Raw genomic sequence first — 24,345 nt, forward strand, 5'->3', positions numbered from 1 at the left:
GAGGCACTTCCTGGTGGCTAGGGGACTTTTGGTCGCCCTTTTGACGCTGGGTGTCATTACGCTCTGCATTAGGACATCCAGCACCAGTAAATTCCCATAGGAAAGCAATACAGCAAAGCTTTCCTAGGGGCTGGGGGGGAGGAGGGGGTAATGCGCTTGCAGCGTTCACCACATCGAGTGAGGTGATCGGAAGGTGTAAGACAAATGAAAAGAAAGGATCTGTGACTGACAATATATACCCAGGATATTAATATACTATCCTAAATATACATACCCAGTATATTAAAATGTGTATATTATATATATATATATATATATATATATATACACATATATATATATATAGCATCCAACTATATATATATATATGTGTGTGTGTGTATGTGTGTATATATATATATATAATAGATATTTAGTATATTATAGATACTTAGTATAGTATATTAATATACTGCATATATCAGTCATTGATTCATTCTTTAGAAATATTTGTTTCACAACTTCCTATCAGCTCTGTGGGCAAGATCAGAATATATATACACAACACACTGGGAAGAGATTGTCAAAAATACAATATTTGAAATGAGAGGTACATCCAAATTAAAAATAAAACACAATCTTTATATATATAAAAAAAAACTATAAAAGTACGATTTTTTCTTTGTTTTTTTGTATGGTTCTATGCATTTTCTATCATATTGTATAGACTGTTCTTGCTAAAGTTAATTAGAAAGCATTCTTGCCTGTCTTCAGGTGCCAATAAAGAGTCACAACTCTGGGGAGTTGGATGATACATGGAATTCAGAACAGTAACTTTCAATATTTGTAACCAGTGTCCTTAAACTGTGATAAACCTTTAGAACAGTAGCTTTTCAATTTAAACTACTGCAGTTTAGAGTTCTGGAATGATAATCAGTATTGATAAATGTTACAATGATTTAAATCAAATCAAAAGCTTATGGCAATCATATTAACAAGGCCACCTGTGGATACATATATGTACATAGGAAATAAAAAAACGATCTATCTATGCAATATACCATAACATGAAAAAGTTGGTCAAAGGATAGATTTTTCTTTTGCATTGTATGTTGTAGAAGATACTTCGGCCCAAATGCAGAACGAGTAAAAAAATATTCCTCATAGCTAGATGCCAAATCTACCAGTCAGTTACTCTCTTATTGGCCAATTTGGTAACAAAAAGCTAAGGACATGTGTTTGAAGTGAGTGTAGATCCACCCACCAGCACCAAATAATTCCCAGACTCATGCATTCTGCGATCTAAGTTAATTAATTGCACAGAGAAAAGTATGGAAGGGTTAAAAGGCCAACACAGCATGCAACCCACTAATTATTTATAAACTTTTTATATGAATTCCCTATGGGCTTTAAGCCAAACTGCGATGACAGGTGATGCATCTAATTATTATTCTACATTTTATTATTCTAGATTATTATTATTATTATTATTATTATTATTATTATAGAGCATACACATACAAAGAAAACCAGAGAGAGAGAAAAGCCGAGAGAGTATTTTAAATCATACAATACCATTGATCCAATCACAGCTAATGTATAAAATGAAAGAAAAAAAAATGTTGCCTTTTGGATGATGATTTTTGTTTAGATTACCATTATCTGCAAATACATGGGTGAAAATCCATGGAAATCAATTGTTTCTGAGATTCTCACATGATGATCAAAGTTTTTAGATTGTTCCCAATTCTCCTGTTAGGTCATGCAACAACTAAACCTCTAGACCATGTCTGCGTGATTTATGAAATGAGGTAGCGATTCATGAAATGATTCACTATTTGACCTTTTGGGTTAATGAGCTGGTGTACATCATAAGGTATTCACTGAGTATGCATATATGCATGCATATAAACACGCAAACAAATATATACACATGTAGGAAAAAAATTCTAGCCTTTTTTTTTTTACAGCTACATGTCAAAGTCCTATTTTTAGATCTTGCAATGCATCCATAAATAAATATACACATGCACAATGAATATACATAATTAAAGCAGAATATATTATGGGAAAAGTATCTGGATTTCAGCATACTAGCATAATAAACGTAACTTGCTCAGAAATACATGGACTTTTATTTGAATTTTGAAATGCTTGAAATCCATCACCAGCTATGCTGGGTTTCTACTAATGGGGTTGAGAAATTAGCATGTTTATTTTTATCAAATGCCATTGAGATGTTGAGATGTGGAAGCACGAAATCAGTGAGCAATGCTTTATTTTAGTGGTTGCTTTCACTGGTGCTCCTTGCTTGAATAAAGGTGGATAAACTCACCGGGGATTCTCGGTGGAATCAATACTTGGATAACAAGCTTGAATACCATATCTGTTACTGAATTGTGTGATACACCAAAGGCTTAATACCTCCACTAGACCACTAGCCATTGGCGAGTGAAAATTTAGCCCTGGTGAGTAGAAATTCATTCTTGACAAGTGTGCCATGGACCTTCTTGACTTGTACCGGTGAGTCTTAGGCCTATCTAATAGTGTAGGACTTGGAATTTTGGGCTCTCTAGCTAATGCTGGAAATGAGACATCCCAGGAGATTCCCAGGAATAGCTACACAAAGCTAGGGGACTGGTACATTGATAATTACTAGCTCATCTTATGGGTGCAGATCAAATATATAAATTGTTTAAACCAAGTTCAACGTTCCCTATCCATGTCATAATGTACACCAAAATAATATTAATTACTTCAATTACTTAATAGTAGCCTTCCTTTGAATGTTATTGCACTAAACAAACTGTCTGTTGGCTATTGAGGTGTTAAAAGATCCGATTAATATTTCTCAACATATTCACTACTTCTCTCTTTTTTTTTTTCCTATTAAGACTCTTCCCTGAGAAGTGTCTATTTTTACAACAAGAAAGTGTGTCTCTTCCTCCTTTACATTCGTTTATGCTATAATGGACGAGGCTTCTGAATCTGGGTTCATACTAATGGCTTAGGTAAAATAATGATGGCATGGGTGGAAAAGTTTGAAGCTCAGATTTTGAACGTAGCTTTGCTTATGATTATGTAGGAAGGGGATCACAGAAGATATATCCTAGCGCAGGTACTTATAATTATATTAAAGTCATAACCCCCAAGCAGCGAACAAAAATCCTTCTTAAACCTGCTTTAGTTCATTTTGTTAGACTGGCATTACACCACCAATATACATATTGAAGGTTTCTTTGATGTTCTTTATTAGACAATACATATTTGTTGTATTTAGATTCTGTAAAATATGATATTATTTAAAAAGGATTTCTCGTTACAAAAATTCATAGAAAACCACAAGCAACATAATCAATGGTAAGCCCTCTAATGGCATCCATGAGACATCACAGGCATCTCCTTGTACAAATGATGCACATGGCATATCTATACATTTGTAAAAGAAGTCATTTATGGTCTTTGTGCATGTATGGTAGAATTTTGTAATATGGTTTTGATGAAGCACCTGGTAAGCACGGTTGCTAAAATAAAAAAATCAAGTTAGTGAGGAGGCAGGGGAACTTTTCCATAGGTTTGAAACATTTCATTTTTTTTCCCCTCATGTTTTTCTTTCTCATCTGTGTATATTTAAAAGAAAAGTGTAAAATATATAAGTCTTCACACCTCTGCTTCGATGTTAACACCAATTGCCTTATGAAGAATTTTTTTTCGTCAAACATTGTTGAGATTTTAAAAAGAGCTTCTTTAAATAGATTGCAACATCTCCTTGCTGCCTTCCCGACATACACACCTGAAGATGTTCTCATTATCTTATTCAGTGAAATGCAGGTCCCTTCAACAATGAAGATATTGAAAGGCTAGCCCTGGGTTCAGAACAGTCAAAATAAAGAAGGCTAGCACAATTACAGCAAATAAAGGAAGAAAAAAGAAATAAAAAAAAAAAAACCTAAAAATTCACATATGGCATCAATATATATTTTAGGATCTGGGATCAGCTTATCTTTAATACGAATAAAGTAATAAATGCCTATCTATATGAAGAAATGCGAGCTTATTTTACACTGGTTCACCTTTTTAACAGCTGTCAATGGAATGACAGTATGTTTAAGTTAAGTATTTTGCATGATGGCTATTTAATTATTTAGACGTTTAAGGTGGCCCTGTCATGTTTTTGTTAGTGGCATGCTCAAATTCTCTACTAAAATCTGGCTATATGTTATCTTATTGTATTCATAATGTGTCTCGGTTTGGGACTATACCAAAACCATTCTGTTTATTTCACCGGCAAAGCGAGCAATGTGTCAGTCAAACTGAGCCTTCTTTGATGGAATGAGACCAAATAACTGTACCAGACTATGCAGTTTACTGTATCTCAAAGAGATGCTGTGGCCCTAAATGAAGCACCCATGTCTAGCAGTCCCACTTTAGCCTTGATTGTAAACTAATCCTGTGATTTTAAACCCACATATACTAAGTAATGGGTTTAATCATTATTTTTCAGGCTGTTTAAGACTGTCTTTTCTAATGTCTTTTTTTCTAATGTCTTTTTTCTAATGCTTCATTCCAAGAACAGGATGGCTGCATTAGAAAAAGACATAAATCATGAACCTTTTAATAGCTCTTCAACTTCGAACATTTGTATGTAACGACGACACAGGTGACATAGGAAGAAAAGTGTAAATATGTAAAGCTCCTAGCTGTGGAGCAATATGCTTCGGAGACTGACGAACAGGGTAATCATGCAGTTAACGGCCGGGATTCTGAAATCTATTATGCTTTCAAACTGATGCACGATTATGTTTGGACAACTTTCACACCAGGAGGTGATCGCTAACAACGTAATTTTAAAAATGAAAAGCTTACAAACAAGATAAATTTCATTGCTATGTTACCTGAATTAATATCACCTGGCAGTCATTTCAACGAACGCAAAGCTCTGGGAAAGATATTTCAAGATTGCTGCTCGGTGGTGTAAACAAGTGCAATAAACGCCAATCTGCATATTCCATACTTAATGAGACTTCTGTATATGAAAAATAATAGACGGACTATCTGCACGAAAAGTCAATGGTTCTAGTGGGACACATGTCTTTTTCACCAAAGAACAAGCTTACGTTGAACAAACTGAATACCATTAGTTTTGCTATAAACAGAGCCTGATTACATTCCTTTAAGCAAAAGAAAAATCCCAAACTATGTTTATTATTGCTTTTTTTTGCTATAGAGTGCAATCTACAATAATAAGCTTTAATATAATATATATTTTTTTTTAAAATAATGCTGAAGGATCATTTAGGGAGACATTTCTTTATTACTGTAGAGAAATCAGATTGGGTGAAACATCCTTTCTGTAACAAGTAATTATTTCATTTTCTGTGTTCTATAAATTTGCAGCAGCAGGTAGTCTAAACACTACATCTAGGAGCCTGGACGGCAGGAGGAGGATTTGGTCCCAGACAGTAAAAATTACTTCTTCAAAGGAAGTATCGGCAGAGTACAAAAGGGGTTCTCGGAACCGAGATTGCCATTTCTAATTTCACTAGCCTGATTTTGGACAATGTGGGAATTCATGTTGGCAACATGCTAGTTGCTAATGTAATGTTTTAGATGTGGCAAAATATGTTTTGATGTCATAAAAGATTACATAACGGGGCGGGGCCTGACAGCCATCATGGCAGGACGTGCTCTATGAGAGCTCCAGCAAAAAAGGGCAGAATCCTGGCAATCCCGGCTACAATAACGATGCCAGCACCACAAGGGATCCAAACACGGGTCCAGAACCTTACCGGGAACAGAATGACACCCGATTTGCACCGCTTCACACTGCAAGCACAAGCTCTGACCATGCGGCCTAAACTGGAGCGAGGCCCGAGGCCTGGGGGAGGCGGCCGATCCCCCGGCTTAGGACCTGCTCCCAAACGCAACCAGACGACTGCCCTGCTGCCCCCCCCTCTGGACCGGCGGGGGTTATCCCGGTCCTCGCAGGGGACGATTACCACCCCCTCACAGCACCAAAAAGCGACGGAACATGAGGCTACCCAGGAATACAAAGGTCCAGTCAAGATGGCAGCCAAAGCACGAGCGGCGCTACAACGCTCCCTCACTAAGCCACCGGAAAGCATCTGGATATTCCTTGAACGGATCAGCAACCACCTCTGGAGCGAACTCCATATCAGAGGCCGGCACCTCCACTCAGCTATAGGTGCATTGGCGGTATGGATACGACCAGCAACCCGACGCCAACTAGGCAGTTACTTAAACCCAGCCACTGGAGCGGTCTCAGGTCAGCAAAAGAACCGGGGACCGAAGCGGCGAGTGCGGACGACATCCCACCCCGAAACCAGCAGACGGTCCTACGACCACCAGACCGGCACAAGCGAACCCGCCCGACACACTCCCCACTCAGAGGTACCTGACCCTTCCGACCACCACAGCGCAACCTGGCATATGCAGACCCTCATGGCAGATCGGGGATCGGCACAGCCTCACACCACCAAATCTGTTCAGCTCCAATGCCCCCCGCGACACCCCATCGAGACCGTTTGGCCACAGCATAATGCCGAGCGGTTTCTTACTGCCGGGCGACGGGCCTCAAGGACTGGCATAGGCTGAGGGCCTAAGGCGGACTAGCTACATGTGTCCCATACCTACCTGTCACTTCGCAGGGATACTTGTTGCTCCTACCTACAAGGTGGCCAGGTGCACCACTGGACTGCCGAGGACTCAGTTTCCTTTTCTTTTTCTTTTTGTTTTGCAACCTGCATCACTCATTGAGGTGCTCCCCACCCGACTACTTAAATACCAACTTTACTTACCTCAGCAAAGTGAAGCAGGTACCAGCGGACCGTAAACTTCCTCATGTAGTACTTTCCCCTAGATAGCTTAAACCACCTGCATCTTGAGTTATTAAGGCCAAACTTGGCAATGTAGTCAATAAGCCTAGCATATCTTGTTGTTGTTTTTTTTTTTATGATAATGCACAGTCGAATGCTAATCCTATAATAGACCGTTTAACATTTCAGTAGGCTTGCATACAGTCTCTTCACTCTTTTCTGAATCTATACCCAGAAAGAAGTATAATCGTATATAAGCAAGTCTAGAGTAGAATGTCTCACCTGTCCACTATTGTGCAAATGCCTGTAATTTTATAATCTTATGATTAACCATTCAGCCTGTTTAACCCTTAATGAGCACCTGTCTGGTCTTAGCCTGTTAGAATGAAACCAAACGGACAAAGCAGATTATCAATCTTTCACTTAACTGTTCTTATGCCTGAATACTCCAGCATATTATACCATATAAGCGTTGTTTCATAGCATGTTATAGTTCCTATTAACAAAAATGTGCAAATGTCAAATGTCACAAACATGTCTGCATGAACCTGCCTGTGTCTGCTGTTGTGGCTACATGGGCCTGCCTGTAAAATGCTTTGCACCAAAAATAAAGAATTTAAAAAAAAAAAAAAAAAAAGATTACATAACATATATATACATATATACACAAACACACACTCATAACCACCAATGAAATCTATACGGCGGATATACAGACTGAATGAATGGTGGAAGAATAAAAATATGGCATAAACTATATAACATTTTATATGCTTATCAAACATTGCAATTACTATAAAGTTGCAAATGAAAACATAATGGTATGTAATTAGGATAACATCCAAATTGTCTGCTTGCCAACACCAGAGTTTAGCTTCCAGCATGGCATCGTAGCGTTTCTGAATCTTTCCTGTAGTTTATGGCTCATGCTTTTGGGGAGCACTGGTTTGCAACATCACTGCAGTGTGTTGAGACAAACACATACCTCCCAACATACAAAATGCACTCTATTTAGAGTGTCACTCTATTATTAGCGAAGACATGGACAAAATAGCTAGCGCATGGCAAAATGCTAATGGATGGCAAAGAATGTTTAGGCTCCTGCTTGAACTATTTTTGATTCATTTACATCATGGGTCGTCAACCTGGTCCCTACCGCCCACTAGTGGGCGTTTTAGGATTTCAGGTGGGCGGTAGGGATTTCCAGGTTTTGACGACCTGACGACTGGGCGGACGACCGGGCGGGCGGGCGGGCGGGTGCGAGCCGGCGGTACCCCTGCGACTGGGTACCGCCGTGACAAATTGCGGCTCCGGCCCGCGCGGCAAACCGCCGGGGCTGCATATGGAGGGGTCCATCGGGTGGCCCATGCTGTCAGGGCCACCCGATGGATGTGGATTGTGAGGGGGCTCGGTCAGCGCTGGGCGCTTTAACAGCGCGACCGGGCCCCCTGTGATGACATCGCAGAGCTGGGAGGAAGTGACTGCACATCACTCCTCCCAGCTAACACTGAGAGCCGCGCGGGAGGAAGACCAGGGAGTCAGAGTGGGAACTCTGACTCCCATCCACCTGAGCCACCACTGGACCCCAGGGAAAGTCACCCTCCTGAATCTAAAAGGTAGGAAACAGGAGGGTGACTTAAATATAATGTGTGTGTGTGTGTGTGTGTGTCTTTGTATGTATGTCTTGTGTGTGTGTGTGTGTGTGTGTCTGTATATATGTGTGTCTTGTGTGTGTGACTGTCTGTTGGTATGTGTGTCTTGTGTGTGTCTGTATGTATGTGTCTTGTGTGTATGTGTGTCTGTCTGTGTTCCTGTATGTGTCGTGTGTGTCTTGTGTATGTGTATGTGTGTGTGTGTATGTGTCGTGTGTGTCTGTATGTGTCGTGTGTGTGTGTGTGTGTATCTGTGTCTGTATTTGTGTCTGTATGTGTGTTGTGTGTGTGTGTATGTATGTATGTGTGTGTGTATGTATGTGTGTCGTGTGTGTATGTATGTGTGTCGTGTGTGTATGTATGTGTGTCGTGTGTGTCTGTATGTGTTGTGTGTGTCTGTATGTGTCATGTGTCTGTATGTGTCGTGTATGTATGTGTCGTGTATGTATGTGTCGTGTATGTATGTGTCGTGTGTGTGTGTGTGTATGTATGTGTCGTGTGTGTGTGTATGTATGTGTCGTGTGTGTGTGTGTATGTATGTGTCGTGTGTGTGTATCTATGTGTCTGTATTTGTGTCTGTATGTGTGTTGTGTGTGTGTATGTATGTCGTGTGTGTGTGTGTGTATGTATGTGTCGTGTGTGTGTATGTATGTGTGTGTGTATGTGTCGTGTGTGTGTGTGTGTCGTGTGTGTGTATTTGTCGTGTGTGTGTGTATGTGTCGTGTGTGTATGTATGTGTCGTGTGTGTATGTATGTGTCGTGTGTGTGTATGTATGTGTGTTGTGTGTGTCATGTGTGTGTCTGTATGTGTGTCTGTATGTGTGTCTTGTACGTGTGTCTGTCTGTTATAGTGGACTATATAGTAAGTGGGCTACCTAGCTCAGCCTTCCTACTGGGCATTGCTACAAGGAAGGTTAAAAAATAGAAAAAAGGGGAAAAAAAAGGTGGGGAGGGGAATTGAGGAGGGAGAGGAGATGAGCTGACGCACAAGAAAAATCATAGAGAGATAATATGAGAAATCATATTATGCGCAAACAGAGAAGTCGTCTGAATATCACTGAAAGAGACCTTCGTTTGTTCCTTACGAAAATCGAACCAGATAACAAATATTTAGTCTCGCAGCATCAACCTCAAGGATCTCATTAATCACTAGTAAAGGTAATTTCAATTTACTTTATTGTTTTCTCATTAAACTTTATAAAGTTAAAAACCTTATAAACCTGCATTAAGTAGAAATAAAAAGATAAATGTACGTACATTTATTTTTTGTAAAACACCCTCCTTTCTAAAAAATATTCCGCATTTGCGCGAAAACTGGTGGGCGGTAAGGAAATTTTTTCAACCAAAAAGTTGCATTAGTGGGCGGTAGGTAAAAAAAGGTTGACTACCACTGATTTACATTAAGATAATATTGATTTGGTAAACTATAAGAGAAATATGTAATGATGTAATGAACATTTCAGAGCTATTATGCAATTTTTATTTTAACATTATTTGAAAGGACTTTGTTCTGTAAGTACTTTGAAATGGTCGGGTTCCCACTTTATAATATGTTTATCGGATCTCTAGAGGGATGCTGGCAGGAATATAACTGGCTGACTCTTTCACTGATTAATTTATATCAAGTATTAAAGTAATATATAGGAGACACATACCCATCCCCATAGCCGCCATCAAGGCAAGGTGGAGGAAACACATCCATCTCTATGAGGTTGTCATGCCCATTTTCAAGAACTGGGTGATTTGCTAATATTCTACAAAGAAAACATTAATTAGAATCTCAGTATTTAAATTGTTGAATGTTGATGAAACAGTGATACAGGATATGTATAATATATATATATACAGTAAAATAGTTAAGAAAATTGTAAAAATTGGTCAAATATAGTTATATTTCAACACTGATTATTGGTCAAGTCCTAGTAAGAATCACTAGGAGGCTATTCTAGTTTTCTGGGATTGATATGAGTTACTGCACGTTTATGAAGAAGGATTAGGAGCTGGAAAGAGAAGGTGATGATAGTACTTTACCGATCACCTGTAAGACCTTCCCTGGCATGCTGTATCTACATTACAAGACTAGGAAAAGGAGACTAGAAAAGGGCAACTAGAATGGTGCCAAAGTCTGCTTGTATATCAAGAGACTGACCTGTACACCCCAATGCAAAGATTATCTGTCCTTGTCATATCTGCTTAGCTCTCCATAGGCACCTTCAAATGTGTTTTGAGTTTGCTCATTATGTGCATGAGTTTGAGTTAGGATGTTTTGTCTGTTACCTTAGCTTGTTATATGTAAGGGTTTGGGTTAGCTTGTTATATGGGCAAGTTTAAATAAGCATCTTATGTGCATGAGTTTGGGTTAGCTTGTTATATGCATAAGTTTGAGATATATTGGTGTATGTGTGAGTTTTGGTAAACTTGTTATATGTAGAAGTTGGTGTTAGCTTGTTATGTGTGCGTTTTGGCTAGATTGTTAAATGTGTGAGTTTGGGTTGATATGTGTGAGTTTAGGTTGATGTGTGTGAGTTTGGGTTGATATGTGTGAGTTTAGGTTGATATGTGTGAGTTTGGGTTGATATGTGTGAGTTTAGGTTGATATGTGTGAGTTTGGGTTGATATGTGTGAGTTTGGGTTGATATGTGTTAGTTTAGGTTGATATGTGTGAGTTTAGGTTGATATGTGTGAGTTTGGATTGATATGTGTGAGTATGGGTTGATATGTGTGAGTTTAGGTTGATACGTGTGAGTTTGGATTGATATGTGTGAGTTTGGGTTGATATGTGTGAGTTTAGGTTGATACGTGTGAGTTTGGGTTGATATGTGTGAGTTTGGGTTGATATATGTGAGTTTGGGTTGATATGTATGAGTTTGGGTTGATACGTGTGAGTTTGGGTAAACTATCATGAGTTTAGGCTAGCTTATGTTTTTGAAGACACTTATATTGACGATCTGGGAATGTGATCAAATCAAAAGAACCTTTCAAGTAACAATCAAAAGTACCTTTTTTAAATAGAGATCTACCCTAGAGCAAGAAAACCCAGCACGAAAACAGAGGAAGATTTATAGGCCTTCTAGCAAAGATGGTAGTTTCTTCCATAGAGTAAGATGTCAAGAAGTATTAGGACATTCCAATTACAAAATGAAACTAAATAAAGAATAAATCCAATGTTTTTACATAGGAAACGGGCAGGCTTGATTGGCTTTATCTGCCATTTAAAAATCTTTGTATCGATGTAAAGACTTAAATTAATAAGATGATTGTTGCAATATCCTGTTTGGTTGACACACACAACAATCTCAATTCAATGAATGAATACATCTCTGAGCAAAAAAACAGATTATGTTGTTTATTTCTCTTTTAACTCATACCCATTTATACAGACACATTTTTACCCAGAAATATGAATCATAATTTCTTTAAACTGTTTCACACCTACACAATTCCTTACTAGACACACACAAATATGACTTGCATCAGTAAAACAAAATGTGCATATTATCTTCTAATTTAGTGTTAATATGCTCTTGGCCTGCATGATGACATGCATTTCATCTCTGCCAGGGGTAGTAAACTTGGTCCCTACCGCCCACTAGTGGGCATTTCGGGATTTCAGGTGGGTGGTGGTGGGTTCTGCAGAAAATGCCCGGTGGCCTCAGCCAAGGTCGACAGGGGAGATCCTTTGATCTCCCTTGCCAGCCCATACAGTGCCAGCCTTGCTGTAAGCCCTATCGGGCCAGTGATGGAGTTCAAATATCTCCCTCACTGGCCCACTGGCATTTTGTTTCAGCAGGGAGAGGGAATGGCCTGGGTGGCTCTGTGTTCCTCCCGCAAGCAGGCTGGTCGGAACGTTGCTGCCTGTTACCATGGCAATGCTCCGATATAGTGCTGTGCTCATGGGAGGATAGGAGAGTCAGCCTGCAGCTGGAGGAGCTGCAGGCTAAATTTAATGTGCCACCACTGGACCACCAGGGCTTGCAGCATTATGCCCCCTCCCCCCCCCCTGGTAAAAGGTATGAAGAAGGGACAGTGAGACATTAAGATTATGCTACTAGAACAAACATGGCATCCCCCAATGGGGACCACATGGGCTTCTAGTAAGCATTGTGTAGACATGCTGCTGAAAACAGTTGACCTAGGCAGATATTACCTTTCATCCATGTACTTGCCAGTGCAATGTGTAGATTATATTTTATAAGTTAACCATAGTATTTTGAGTAATCCACATGTGAATATCAGGGCCATTGAGGATTTTCAAGAGGACTTAGTCGAAGAAAATTTAAAAGAAACAGAAACTTAGCTACAAGCGGTTTGTCGTAAAGACAGACTGCGCTATCAATGGCATACATAGTTATGAGATACACTAAAAGAATACATAAAGATAAAAGAGAAATGATGAGTGCATGTTCGATGAAATGTATGTGTTTTTTTTTAACTTATATATTTGGAGCAGTGGATTCGATTTTGATTTACTTCATAAGAATAAGACATGAGCGTGGGTTTAAAAATAAGCCCAAAACCTGTGCATCGCATACTTTATGCTTGTTTCAATGTTTTTCAAACAGCATTGCTGGAGTTAGGGAATTTTTTAAGCAGCTCTTTACAAGTTTCATGTGCACAATCCATGAAGTATTGAACAGGCTGGGACTTTGCAATAACTTTGTCTTTTTAGTGAACTAAAAAGTCAAAAAGAGATCGATAAAATAAAAAATAAATAAAAATCATATATATATATATAAAACATGCTGGTACTATCTTGAGAAAATAAAAATATATATATATGTCCCTGTCTGGCATTAGTCCACTTCAGAAGCAATGTAAATTCACACCAGCGGTACTTTCATTGTACAGCCTGCAAATTTCAGAAAGATTTTACTTTGAGAGAGAGCAAAAAAATAAAAATATAAAAAGTGCATGCTTAGAATTCAGTCTCAGATTTATTACCGTATAAGGTAAGTAGGACAAATGCATTCTACTTTTTCACTGGTGGGATATAAAAACCTTGAAACTTTTTTTTTAAACTAAGCAGGAGAATTTAAGTATTATTTTTCTCCTTACAGTGCAAATAATAATAAAAAAGAAAAACATGTCACACTGGGTTTCTCATTGGTTAAGCATCATGTTTGCACACCATGCAGAGAGCAATGCAGATAATTACATGACTTTTTTCTTGCTTGAGTAAGGCCTCGATTTAATATTTTTGGATAAGCTTTTTTAAATTATTCCAATATGTTAGAAAAACCTTTCAAATGACTTGGCTACAAAAAATCATGTAAACATTTATGGTGACTCGTGTAGATAAATCATTTGAAAAGCTTACCTAACAGATTTTTACAGATTTATCACTTCAGCCCACACTGTAGTTCCCTTTTGCTATTTCTTGAAAATCTACAAAACCATACAAAAATTGGCAGGGTTATTCAATAAAGTGAGTATTAATTCAAATTGGCTTTTTTGGCCTTACATATGAAATTCCCTTTAATTATCAGTGCCTGTCACTTTAGTGAATACCCTTAAAGGAAAATTCAAACCACCATAAACTGTAGTGTGTATTGTGCCAGACGTACCCTGGTGACCCCCTTCCCCACTGCAGGAGAGCTTATGGAAGTTACTAGCAGGAGAGGTGGGAATGGAGCCTGATGAGGTCTGGTGGAAAACAGGTCAAAAGTCAAACATTCTTAACCCCTTAAGGACACATGACATGTGGGACATGTCATGATTCCCTTTTATTACAGAAGTTTGGTCCTTAAGGGGTTAAAGCACTCTTAAAGGGAAACTATAGTCTGCAGTTTAATCTAGTGCTGTGTTGGTGAACATTTTTGAGTCAGAATGGCCAAACCGCAATACAAACCAACTTCTTTTCCTCAAAGTGCCAACACGGCAATTAAACCTGAATATTGAGGTTTAAGTTTAGAAAAAAACAACTTATACAGTTATCCAAACTAATTAACATGTATTGTTTTAAAAGAAGAACACAAAAACAGAGAATTCAACGATACAAACTGTTTTTTTTTATTGAAAAAACATCAATTCTAGTAAATGAAAACACACTGGTGTTTGGTGGTTCTTCACCCAACTAAGGACCTATTCCCACCTATCCACCTGCAGTTTGCACGCATCTTACATGCTAATTTGGCAAGGTTTACAGAATTACATCCGGCTTACATCCGGCTTTGGTGCAGCTTTGTATGTATGTCAATGGATATGCATTTTTCATCAGGTTTCTGTCCGTCCAGCAGCACCAAAACTGCTTGTAAACTGTGCCAAAGATGCGTACAATGGGGCTGTTCTGACTTACTAATAACAATTTATAAAACTAAAAGGTAATTTAGATCAAGAACAATGTATCTAATTTACACAGACTGATTTCTAAACACATTTATTGTAGTTTAAAGACACATTACTGGGAGTATTATTGCTGTGGAGCTCTGTCATACACTCAGATACACCAACAACATGGAGCTCCTAAAAAAAGAGGGACATTATGAGATAAAAGAGTAACAGAGGGGTTTGAACCCAAAATAGGGACTGTCCCTCCTAAACAGGAACACTTGGGAGGTATGAGTAACTGCATAAATACACCTAATGAAGCATTGTCCAGGGTATCTGAGATTTTGTTACATTTTGCATTAGTTAGATGCATTTTTTTCTTTTTGTTTTAAATAAATAAATGCAGAAACCACCTGTACATTAGCTCTATCCCACATTTTCCCTCCCAACAATAATGAAGAGAAATGCTGGGTCCGGTACAGCTAGATGTATGTTACCCAGAAAGCCTTGGGAAATACACAGATCTCCCCATTTCTGTGGATTGTGTTTATCAGAGTTTATCAGAGAGTGCGTGCTTGCAGTGATCAGCTGGCTGATTTTCTTATTAAAGAGACAATTTATCTTGTATTATTTGTATCTAATGCATCCGAGATAATTATTTAACAGTTAAATGCATTTAAAAAATAGGAGTTGGGGTGGGGCTGTACCATCGAGCTGATAGGACGCCATCTTTCACAGCTCTTGTTTTGAGCCTGATAATCTGCAATAGTCTTGCTTCTTTACAAAGGCTGTCATCTATTACTACTTACTATTGGAAATAAATAATCCTCCAACAACATTTTGATAAGCTTTTTGTGAAGTTTATCCTTTGAGAATTCCTTTTACAAACAATGAGGCCTACTGCTCACTGCGATACCTGGAATTTTGTTGAGAAGCCATGTTCTCCCAGCAAGAGAATTCCACTTTGGATCAATATTGCTGTGTACAAACGTAGTGACAGAAGACCCTCCCCTTTTTTGGGTCTCCTGGTGGCATCAGCGGAGGGCGCGGAGGGAGCAGTGCTGGAACAGCACGTAAGTCAGTGCTCCCTCGCAGCCCTCCATCCCACCCACCCACCAATGATACAAAAGCAGAGTAGATGCCTTCCGTTTTGGGCAGGCAGGTGCCTATTCTGCATTGCCGCCGAGGGTGCCTAAGGCTGCCGACCGGCGCCAGCACCCCCCCCTGCCGACCTATGGCTGCATGCCCATGGAGAGGGCTTGGTGTGCCAGCTGTGGCATGCGTGCCATAGGTTCACCATCGCTGATCTAATGATTCTGTGGTCTATAGCATGTTGTGCATGGAAATGCTGAATGCTCCTTGTAGAGAATAGAGATGCATTGAATCAAAATTGCAAAGCATAGATAACATATTAGTAAATTGCCCGCGGGTCAGTAATTCTGTGCTAATGTAGCAGCTCATAGCTTTTTTTACACTTAGACAAATCAGAGAAATGTTATGACCATGCAAACTGTCCACTTCCTAGAAGGGCTAATATAGTTCAACAGACAATTTCTCCGCCAGCTGTCTCACCTAAAGTGACAAAGATGACATCATCTAAGCAAAAAGGAAACAGAATTATCATTTGCATGACATATTGTTGTAGTTCAGATGCCGGGACTGTCCACATAATTGTATCCTAGAAAAGTATAGCAAATGGCTTTTTAACACAATTTCAGCATATCAGCTGTGCAGGTTAATATTAGATAGGAGCAAAGTTCCAGAAGCAGAACAACCTGTAGAAATATTCCTTTAGATTCCATGGGGATTGACCCACTTTTAGAATTCTGCCAAACAAATGCTTATTTTATGCAGAGCCCAATTCATGCTCAGCTGGCTGGGAAGAGGTTAATTTCAACTCCGACTATTCAACAAGAGCGCAGCGGTTAATTTCTCCTGTGATTGTCTACTTCTAGATTAGATTTCACATTAAAAAATGACAGATACAAAGCACAAATTTCACATCTCATAATGTATTATATATTTTTAATGCTTTTATTTCAAAGGGAATTCAAAACAGCATTAAAGCAAATACCATGACATACACAGTACACACGGCTTGATTTTAATTACAACGAGTGTTGAATGTTATGGAAATGACAAAAGCTTCTAAGTCAGATGTGAATATTAAATTAGTTTTCTAAAGCAAAAATTCTTTCAGACAAAATTATTTAACTTTGCAGTCATACAATCGCAATTTCAAAGGAGTGTTCAGTCACTTTATACAATATCATAGCTCTCCATTGACCCTTTTTCCTGCCCTGAAGTCCATCGTTTCAAGGAGAAAGCTTGGTGTAATAGGCATAGTAGGAAGCTTTACAATAATAATAATAATCTTTATAATACTGGGTGGTTATACTGCAGTACGTGAGCCTGTACAGGCGATTGGAAAATAAAACATATTGCTGTATGCTGTATATTTCTTAGCATTTGAGGGGAAATTCAAAACACAAGGGGAACTGGAAATTACACCATTTAAAAATCCTGAAAAACGACAGTTCCCCTTTAAAAGGAGCTGATATGCAAAGTGTATGTCCAGTCTACACATACATTGAGGGCGCTGAAAACATGTGCACATTTGCACATGTGAACGCATCTATAATAAGCATACATCCCGGCATGTTTAGCTTTGGTGCAGTTTCATTTGACTTCTTCCTGTATCAGATCTGGAATATATCTTCAGGATATGTGAGGTTCTTATTAATGACTTACTAAATTGTATATTAACAAATATTCATGGGTCACAAAGACAACTTAAAGCTGACCTAATCATTGTCCCAAACTCCAGTCCTTCTGACAATCAAAAGAGGAAAAGCTAAGTATTTCCTACACAGAAACTCTAACAGAAGACCAGTAGTCCTTTATCATACCAAGAGGCTTGACATTTGACAAGTGCATGGGGACAAGAAGAGGTGTGACCTACCAAGACTACTTAGAAAGCTGATTACATATTCATATTTACTGTCCCAGTACCACCCTAATTTAGACCCATATTCCTTCATCCTGATTTATTTTTCAGTTATATTATTTGCTTGGACATTTGAGAATGTACTTGTATCAAAGAATACACTAACACATTCACGAAAGCATTTAGAATGCTCTAGACATGAAGGTGAATATACAAGGCTGTCAGACTGAAAAGAAACATGTCAGCACAATAGAACATGCATAATGTGCTGGGTCATCCGTTTTCTGCAGATACAGGCTCACTTCTCTTATGGGGGATGAGAGATATTTATAAATAATACATAGGATCGTGCCTTTAAGTGATGCATGACAAAAAAAGCTCACGAAAACTATAAGGTTAGGAAGCGTCAGTATGTCAACATTCCTACCAATGTAAAAAAGTATGGCCAAAATAATCAAAGACAAGCAAATCCATTGGTATTTATCCAATAAACAAAAACTCAGTACCCCCAAAGTGGTATTCTCTTCCTAATTAATTCCAGCATACTAAGAAATGCTATTATTTTCTGTTAAAAGAAAAATGTCCTTTATAGATAATCCCACTTGAGTACAAAACAAACAGTTACTGATTGGCATGTTGATGATCTAACATGTATATCCTGCTTGTAAATTAGAATTGGGAAGAAACCAGCTTTGAAAATCTTAAATTGGTCATTTCTGGGCTGTGCAAAGTGCTCAGCAGCTAACAATATAGACTAACATTTGACAGTACACCACAATACAAACTTTAATGTGGGCATCTTAGTTTAGAGTTATGGAGACAGTACTATGGTTAGTGCTTTTTTTTTCTTTTAGGCAGCACCAGGGCATCTATAATGATGCTCAAGATTGGTGGGATTACATTCTTTTCTGGTTTAAGCAATACGTAATTTAACCTCTCTCTATTTAGTGATATGTCAAGAGGAGAGCTGTCTCTCTGTCTGTCTTTCTCGAACCATTCTCCTGGTATATTTATCGTATTTTTTCTATCGTATTTATTCCACCATCCCAATACTTAGTCCTCAATTTAATAGGCTTTCCATATGATTCAATAATGTTAGAAAAACGTTCAAAAAGATGTATCTAAAGAGGTCATTATTAAACTCTATGGGACGTTTTGTAGGTAAATCACTAGAACAGTTTTTCTAACAGTATTGACTCATTGGGCTAATGAGATAGCTCATCACTGGAATCTGTTCAACCCTTGGGTCACAGGTTCAAATCCCACCAGGGTTGACTCAGCCCTTCATCCTTCCGAGGCAGATAAAATGAGTACCATTAAATTGGGTAATAGTAACAGCCCCTGGATGTTGGGCTAAGGTAACATCCCCAGGACGTACTTGAAAACCAGAGTAATATCAATGAAATACTTTGTTATTATTTGGAAAGCCTTATTAAATTAAAGCCTATTTTTTGGTATTTCAAGGGTATTGAAGAGTCAGTTATGAAATGGTGAAGTTTGGGAAATCTCGGTATGTCTATCTAAATGTAAGATAGAAAAAAGTCGTTACATGTTGTGACACATTATCTAAAACAAGCAGCAGCAAAACTGTTCAATGACATTATACATATATGTAGCAAATGGAAAGCTAAAATAAAAGAGCCGGCCCCTTACCGACAAACACATGCTTTGTCTTTCATTTCACAGCAGATTTGAGGGTAAATATTGTAACAAATGGAAGAAAGTTTTGACAGTTTAAGGATCAGCATACAATCCAGATGTACATGCTCCAATACTTCCATTTCACAGAACACAACGCACGTTTTGCAGTTTATATTTCAAGCGAGGAAATCAAATGATGTGTATTCTCCAGTCCCTTATAAATCATTAAAAGCTCAAATGTAAACTGGGGGAACCATACATTTAATATTTAATTAAACAGTTCAAACGCAAATGAAGCATAAATTATGGAATGAATTTCCCGCAACACATTCAAAGTGATTCCTAAATGTTTCTGTGTAAATGTGAAGTCCTGCTTTCCTTTGTACATGTAAAAGAATGTGTAGCACGTGTGTAGAACCAATTGTCGTTTCGTGTTCCTGATTTTAAGCTTCCCACACAAATGATGGAGGACAAAAGGTCTAGGATAAGAGCGTTCTACTCAGAACATGAGGATGCAGGAATGGTGGAGGGTTTAATTAGCTCCTACTCACATCTACACACACATAATTCAACATATACATATAATTAAATCAACCTCCTTGTCACAGATGCTTCATTACAGACCCCTGTTAAAATCATGGTTTGTGGAGAATCGATAGATGGATGTATCATTAAGCAAATTAATCTCAAAAGATCAATTAGTAGGTTAGGAAAAAAACGGGGTACTTTGGAGTTTAGAGATAAAAAAGAAGGGGTATGCATCAGGAAATATACCAGGCTCATCCACACTTAGACATACTTCCCAAGTGTCCCTACTTAGGAGGGACAGTCCCTATTTTGGGCACACATCCCTCTGTCTCTCTTTTCTATCCCAGTGTCCCCCTTTTCTAAGAGCTCCATGTTGATGGTGTTTCTGAGTTTATTAAAGACCTTCGCAGCAATAATTTAAACTACATTAATTGAAGATGTAGTTGTTTATGTGCTTAGGGTGCCCCTTAATCTTTTTTGCATTGTGGAATATGTGTGAATTAGTTTGTGGGTTCCTGCATAAATCATACAATAAAAGTATTCAAGTTTGACCCTAAACAGTGTTTCTGCAAAAGGATTACATACATATTGATTAATAATCATAAAAAAATAAATACTCTTGCACGATTGGAGAAACAGAAAAACAAAGCTAAAAATATTTTTGGAAAGGTTAATAGTTTGAAGGTCCTTATAAAAACTACAATAGTAAACTAAACTTTTAACAATTGGTTATTTCTGTCCCAGTTTCAAACTGCTGCCTAAAATAGGACAGAGGGAAAAAAAAGTAGAAAAATCAACAGAGGGTAAAATAAAAGCCTTATTATGATATTAAATAGATCTGTCTAAGAAACAGTGTCCAGTCTCGGTGGATAAATCAAAATGACAACAGCTCTACAAAGATGGATAGCAAAAATAATAAAACAATAAAAAAAAGAGGCTTGTGTCCTTAAAACAGTCACAAAAGACAAGTTGTTAAATTACTCAAATATTCCTGACACATCTCTGCACATCATTAGATGTTATCACCAAAGCTGCCAGCAATCACCCATAGCTGCCTAAAGAACCAGAGGTGGGCATTTCTATGCAAGTGACATTTACATTATTATTTATTTTATTGCCAGTCTTAAATAATCACTGTAATAAAAAAAGGTACTTGAGAGCAACAAGTGACAAATACACACACCACTCCCTGTGTATCAATAAGAAATAATAATACTTATAAATGTACAGGTATATGTAGGAAATATTCCATATGGTAAATTCCTATAATGACAAAAAATAGTACATAGTATAGACTGTATATACAGAAAGAAAGATGTAAAAGTGATTGAATAGACTCACGGATTTCAGAGCCGTGCCAGGCCCTGTATATAATGCCCAAGGGTGCCTCAAAAGGCAATATGGAGAATCTTGAATGATGTCCCCCAAAAGCAGGAAAAGTAGCAAATGATGATATAAAAATAGTAAATTTATTGTAAATAAAGGTTAAAAAATGATGACTGTGCAGGTCCCATATGGTGACACACAAAATCACAGTAATCACCATATGGGACCTGCACAGTCATCATTTTTTAACCTTTATTTACAATAAATTTACTATTTTTATATCATCATTTGCTGCTTTTCCTGCTTTTGGGGGACATCATTCAAGATTCTCCATATAGCCTTTTGAGGCACCCTTGGGCATTATATACAGAGCCTGGCACGGCTCTGAAATCCGTGAGTCTATTCAATCACTTCTACATCTTTATTTCTGTATATACAGTCTATACTTTGTACTATTTTTTGTCATTATAGGAATTTACCACATGGAATATTTCCTACATATACCTGTACATGTATAAGTATTATTATTTCTTATTGATACACAGGGAGTGGTGGGTGTATTTGGCACTTGTTGCTCTCATGTACCTTTTTTATTACTTTGACTTTAGGGTGTTGGGGAACACCTTTTTCACTCCAGTACTGTGTTTTTTATTTTACTGTGTAAGCGACTTTCACTTTTCTTTTCTCTTTAAATAATCACTGCTCAGGAAAAAACTCACAATGCCCTAATTTGGATTAAGATATTCCACAGTATACCAAAGAAAAAAATATTGGGGGGATATACCGTGTTTTTTTGTGAAATATATATATATATTATTATTATTATTATTATTATTATTATTTTTTAAATATTTTTCTTGCATTTGTGCATTTATGCGTACCTTAGGACCTTGTTGAGATTTGTGTCAACCAACTAAGCTTAAACATGAGACTTTTTACATGTCCGCTGAGAGAAACAGAATTTGCAGAAAAGAAACGTTTTATATTTCAATATTTATTTATTTGCCGTTTTCCGACCTGTGAAATGTAAGGCCAAAGTAGCCAAACTTGAAGCAAAGATTTAGATGGATATTTTCTTCCACTTTTATTATTTTGGCCTTAAATTTGAAATTCACTTAATGAATAACCCTGATAGTTTAATTTATTTGAGTTGTGCTGTGCCTAATCGATACACATTGGAAGCTTTCATATCAACCCCAATTAAGTCACCAGACATTGGTGCCAAGTAGTAGACTTGGCTTAGTACAAAGAGTGGCAAATGCAATGTTTGCCCTTCAATACCTAGTATTGAAAAACAGACTTCAGAGTCACCAATCAAGAATTGACAAGGTTTCAAATTGTATCTGTAGGACAATGTACACTTGGAAGCAGCTCAAATAGATTTGTATCTCATCATTACAGTATTAGATAGTAACATTCCTGTTTTTCTGTTCATACATGTTGGCAAATATGGAATTACAGAGCTATTATTACACCATTATTATATGTTATGGCAATTTACTCAATACATGGACTGAGTATGCCTAAATCAATTGTTTTCAGAAAAACACCTCTGATGGTGATAGGGATGCCTCCTTTCTCCTTTGTATTGTTTGCTAATGATCTGTCTATATCAGTGTTTGTCAAATGACAATTAACAATATTTAACACAATCATGAATATTCAGGCTAATGTATCACCTGGAAAAAAAAATCAGCCTTCAACTCCATAAAAAAAAATGTGTGAGTGACAGTGGTGATTTATTGTGTTGATTAATCATTCGAAGAGAAGTAATTAATTGGGGACATTTAGCAAAGTGCTAATGAGTCTCCCAATAAATCGTTGGATGCTGTGTCATAACGGACTTGGAAAGAAATGAGTTTCCTTTTTATTACAGCATCATCGTGTTCTAAAACAGGCAATTTGAATTAAAAAAAATATATATATATATATATATAAAAGTAGTGTAGTTGAGAGTATAAAAAAAGGAAACAATTTAAAATTAAAACACTTCCCATTTGTTCAGCAAAATAATTTATAGCTCAAACGTAAAAATGTTCTAATGACAATATTTATAGCACATTCAAACCACTACTGCACTGATACAGCAAAGCATACACAGTGATCAGGGACGGATTTACATGTCAGGTGCCTGTACGCACACAATTCTGAGGTGTCCACTGCTCCCCAGCCTATATAAAAGGCAGATGAAGTAAGTATAATGTTTTAATGCCTGCAAATAAATGCATCTAAAAAACACGTTTGTATTTGGCAACTGCATACATAGAAATGTATGTATTTGCATATTTTTGCTCTGTGTGTAATGTACTGTGTTTGAGTCTATGAGTATAGAGAGTGTATGTAGCTGAGTAAATGCATGCAGGGTTAAAGATAATGTAAGATGATGTTAGGGTAAAGGGGTGTTTAAGGTTAGTGTTAAGAAGATTAAAGGAACACTATTGCGTCAGGAAAACAAATGTGCACTCCTGACCCAATAGTGTTAAAACTATTTAGGTTCCTGCCCCCCCCGCACTCCCCCTTAATAAGCCTGAAACTTACCTATACTCCAGCACCATGCTGGTCTGCCGCAGCTGGCTTTGGCCCTGATCAACCCCCATGGCTGACATGATCAGAATTTGCATTCTCAGCCATGGGAAAGCATTTAATTGGCTGAGATCGCCAATTCTGATCACATCAGCCAAGGAGGTGGAGCAGGGAGTGGAGCCAAACACGGACAATCAGCTCTATGGGAAACATTCAGTACCTTCATGCAGAGTATGGAGATGCTGAATGTAGGTGCTGCATACTGTACAGCACATAGATAGGAAGCACCTTTAGTGGCCTTCTGAGTGACTGCCACTGGAGGTGTCCTTAGGCAGCAATGTGAACATTGTCTTTTCTCTGAAAAGCCAGTGTTTACATGAAAAGCCTGCAGGGACCGACTATACTCAAGAGAACAAACACATTATGCTGTACTTGTTCTGGTGACTATAGTGTCCATTTAAAAGCTTAAGAAGGGTAGTATACGGGTCAGTTTAGAAATATTGCATTTAGATTTAAAATAGGGTTAAATTTAGCATTTGAGTACAGGGGTGTTTTAGGATTATTGAGATTTGGGTTAGAGTTTGGTTAATTTTGTATTGGGGTACAATAGTTATTTGGAGGAGTTAAATATAGGAATAAGGTAAAG

General features: G+C 37.8%; 1 protein-coding gene across 7 annotated transcripts in view; it reads right to left on the minus strand.

Moving 5' to 3' along the window:
* The window catches only part of TENM3 (teneurin transmembrane protein 3), an 836,163-nt gene that overhangs the window by 193,245 nt on the left and 618,573 nt on the right, over positions 1-24,345 (minus strand). For 3 of the 7 annotated variants that reach the window (XM_063458145.1, XM_063458146.1, XM_063458152.1), the window contains one exon: positions 10,123-10,221. The exons of the other annotated variants lie outside the window; for them this stretch is intronic. In XM_063458145.1, coding sequence (XP_063314215.1) covers positions 10,123-10,221 — 99 coding nt within the window. The remainder of the gene's footprint in view (positions 1-10,122; positions 10,222-24,345) is intronic. 7 annotated transcript variants of the gene reach the window in all.

The sequence above is a fragment of the Pelobates fuscus genome, chromosome 6 (genome assembly GCF_036172605.1).
Source record: "Pelobates fuscus isolate aPelFus1 chromosome 6, aPelFus1.pri, whole genome shotgun sequence".
In the NCBI taxonomy this organism is placed as follows: domain Eukaryota; kingdom Metazoa; phylum Chordata; class Amphibia; order Anura; family Pelobatidae; genus Pelobates; species Pelobates fuscus.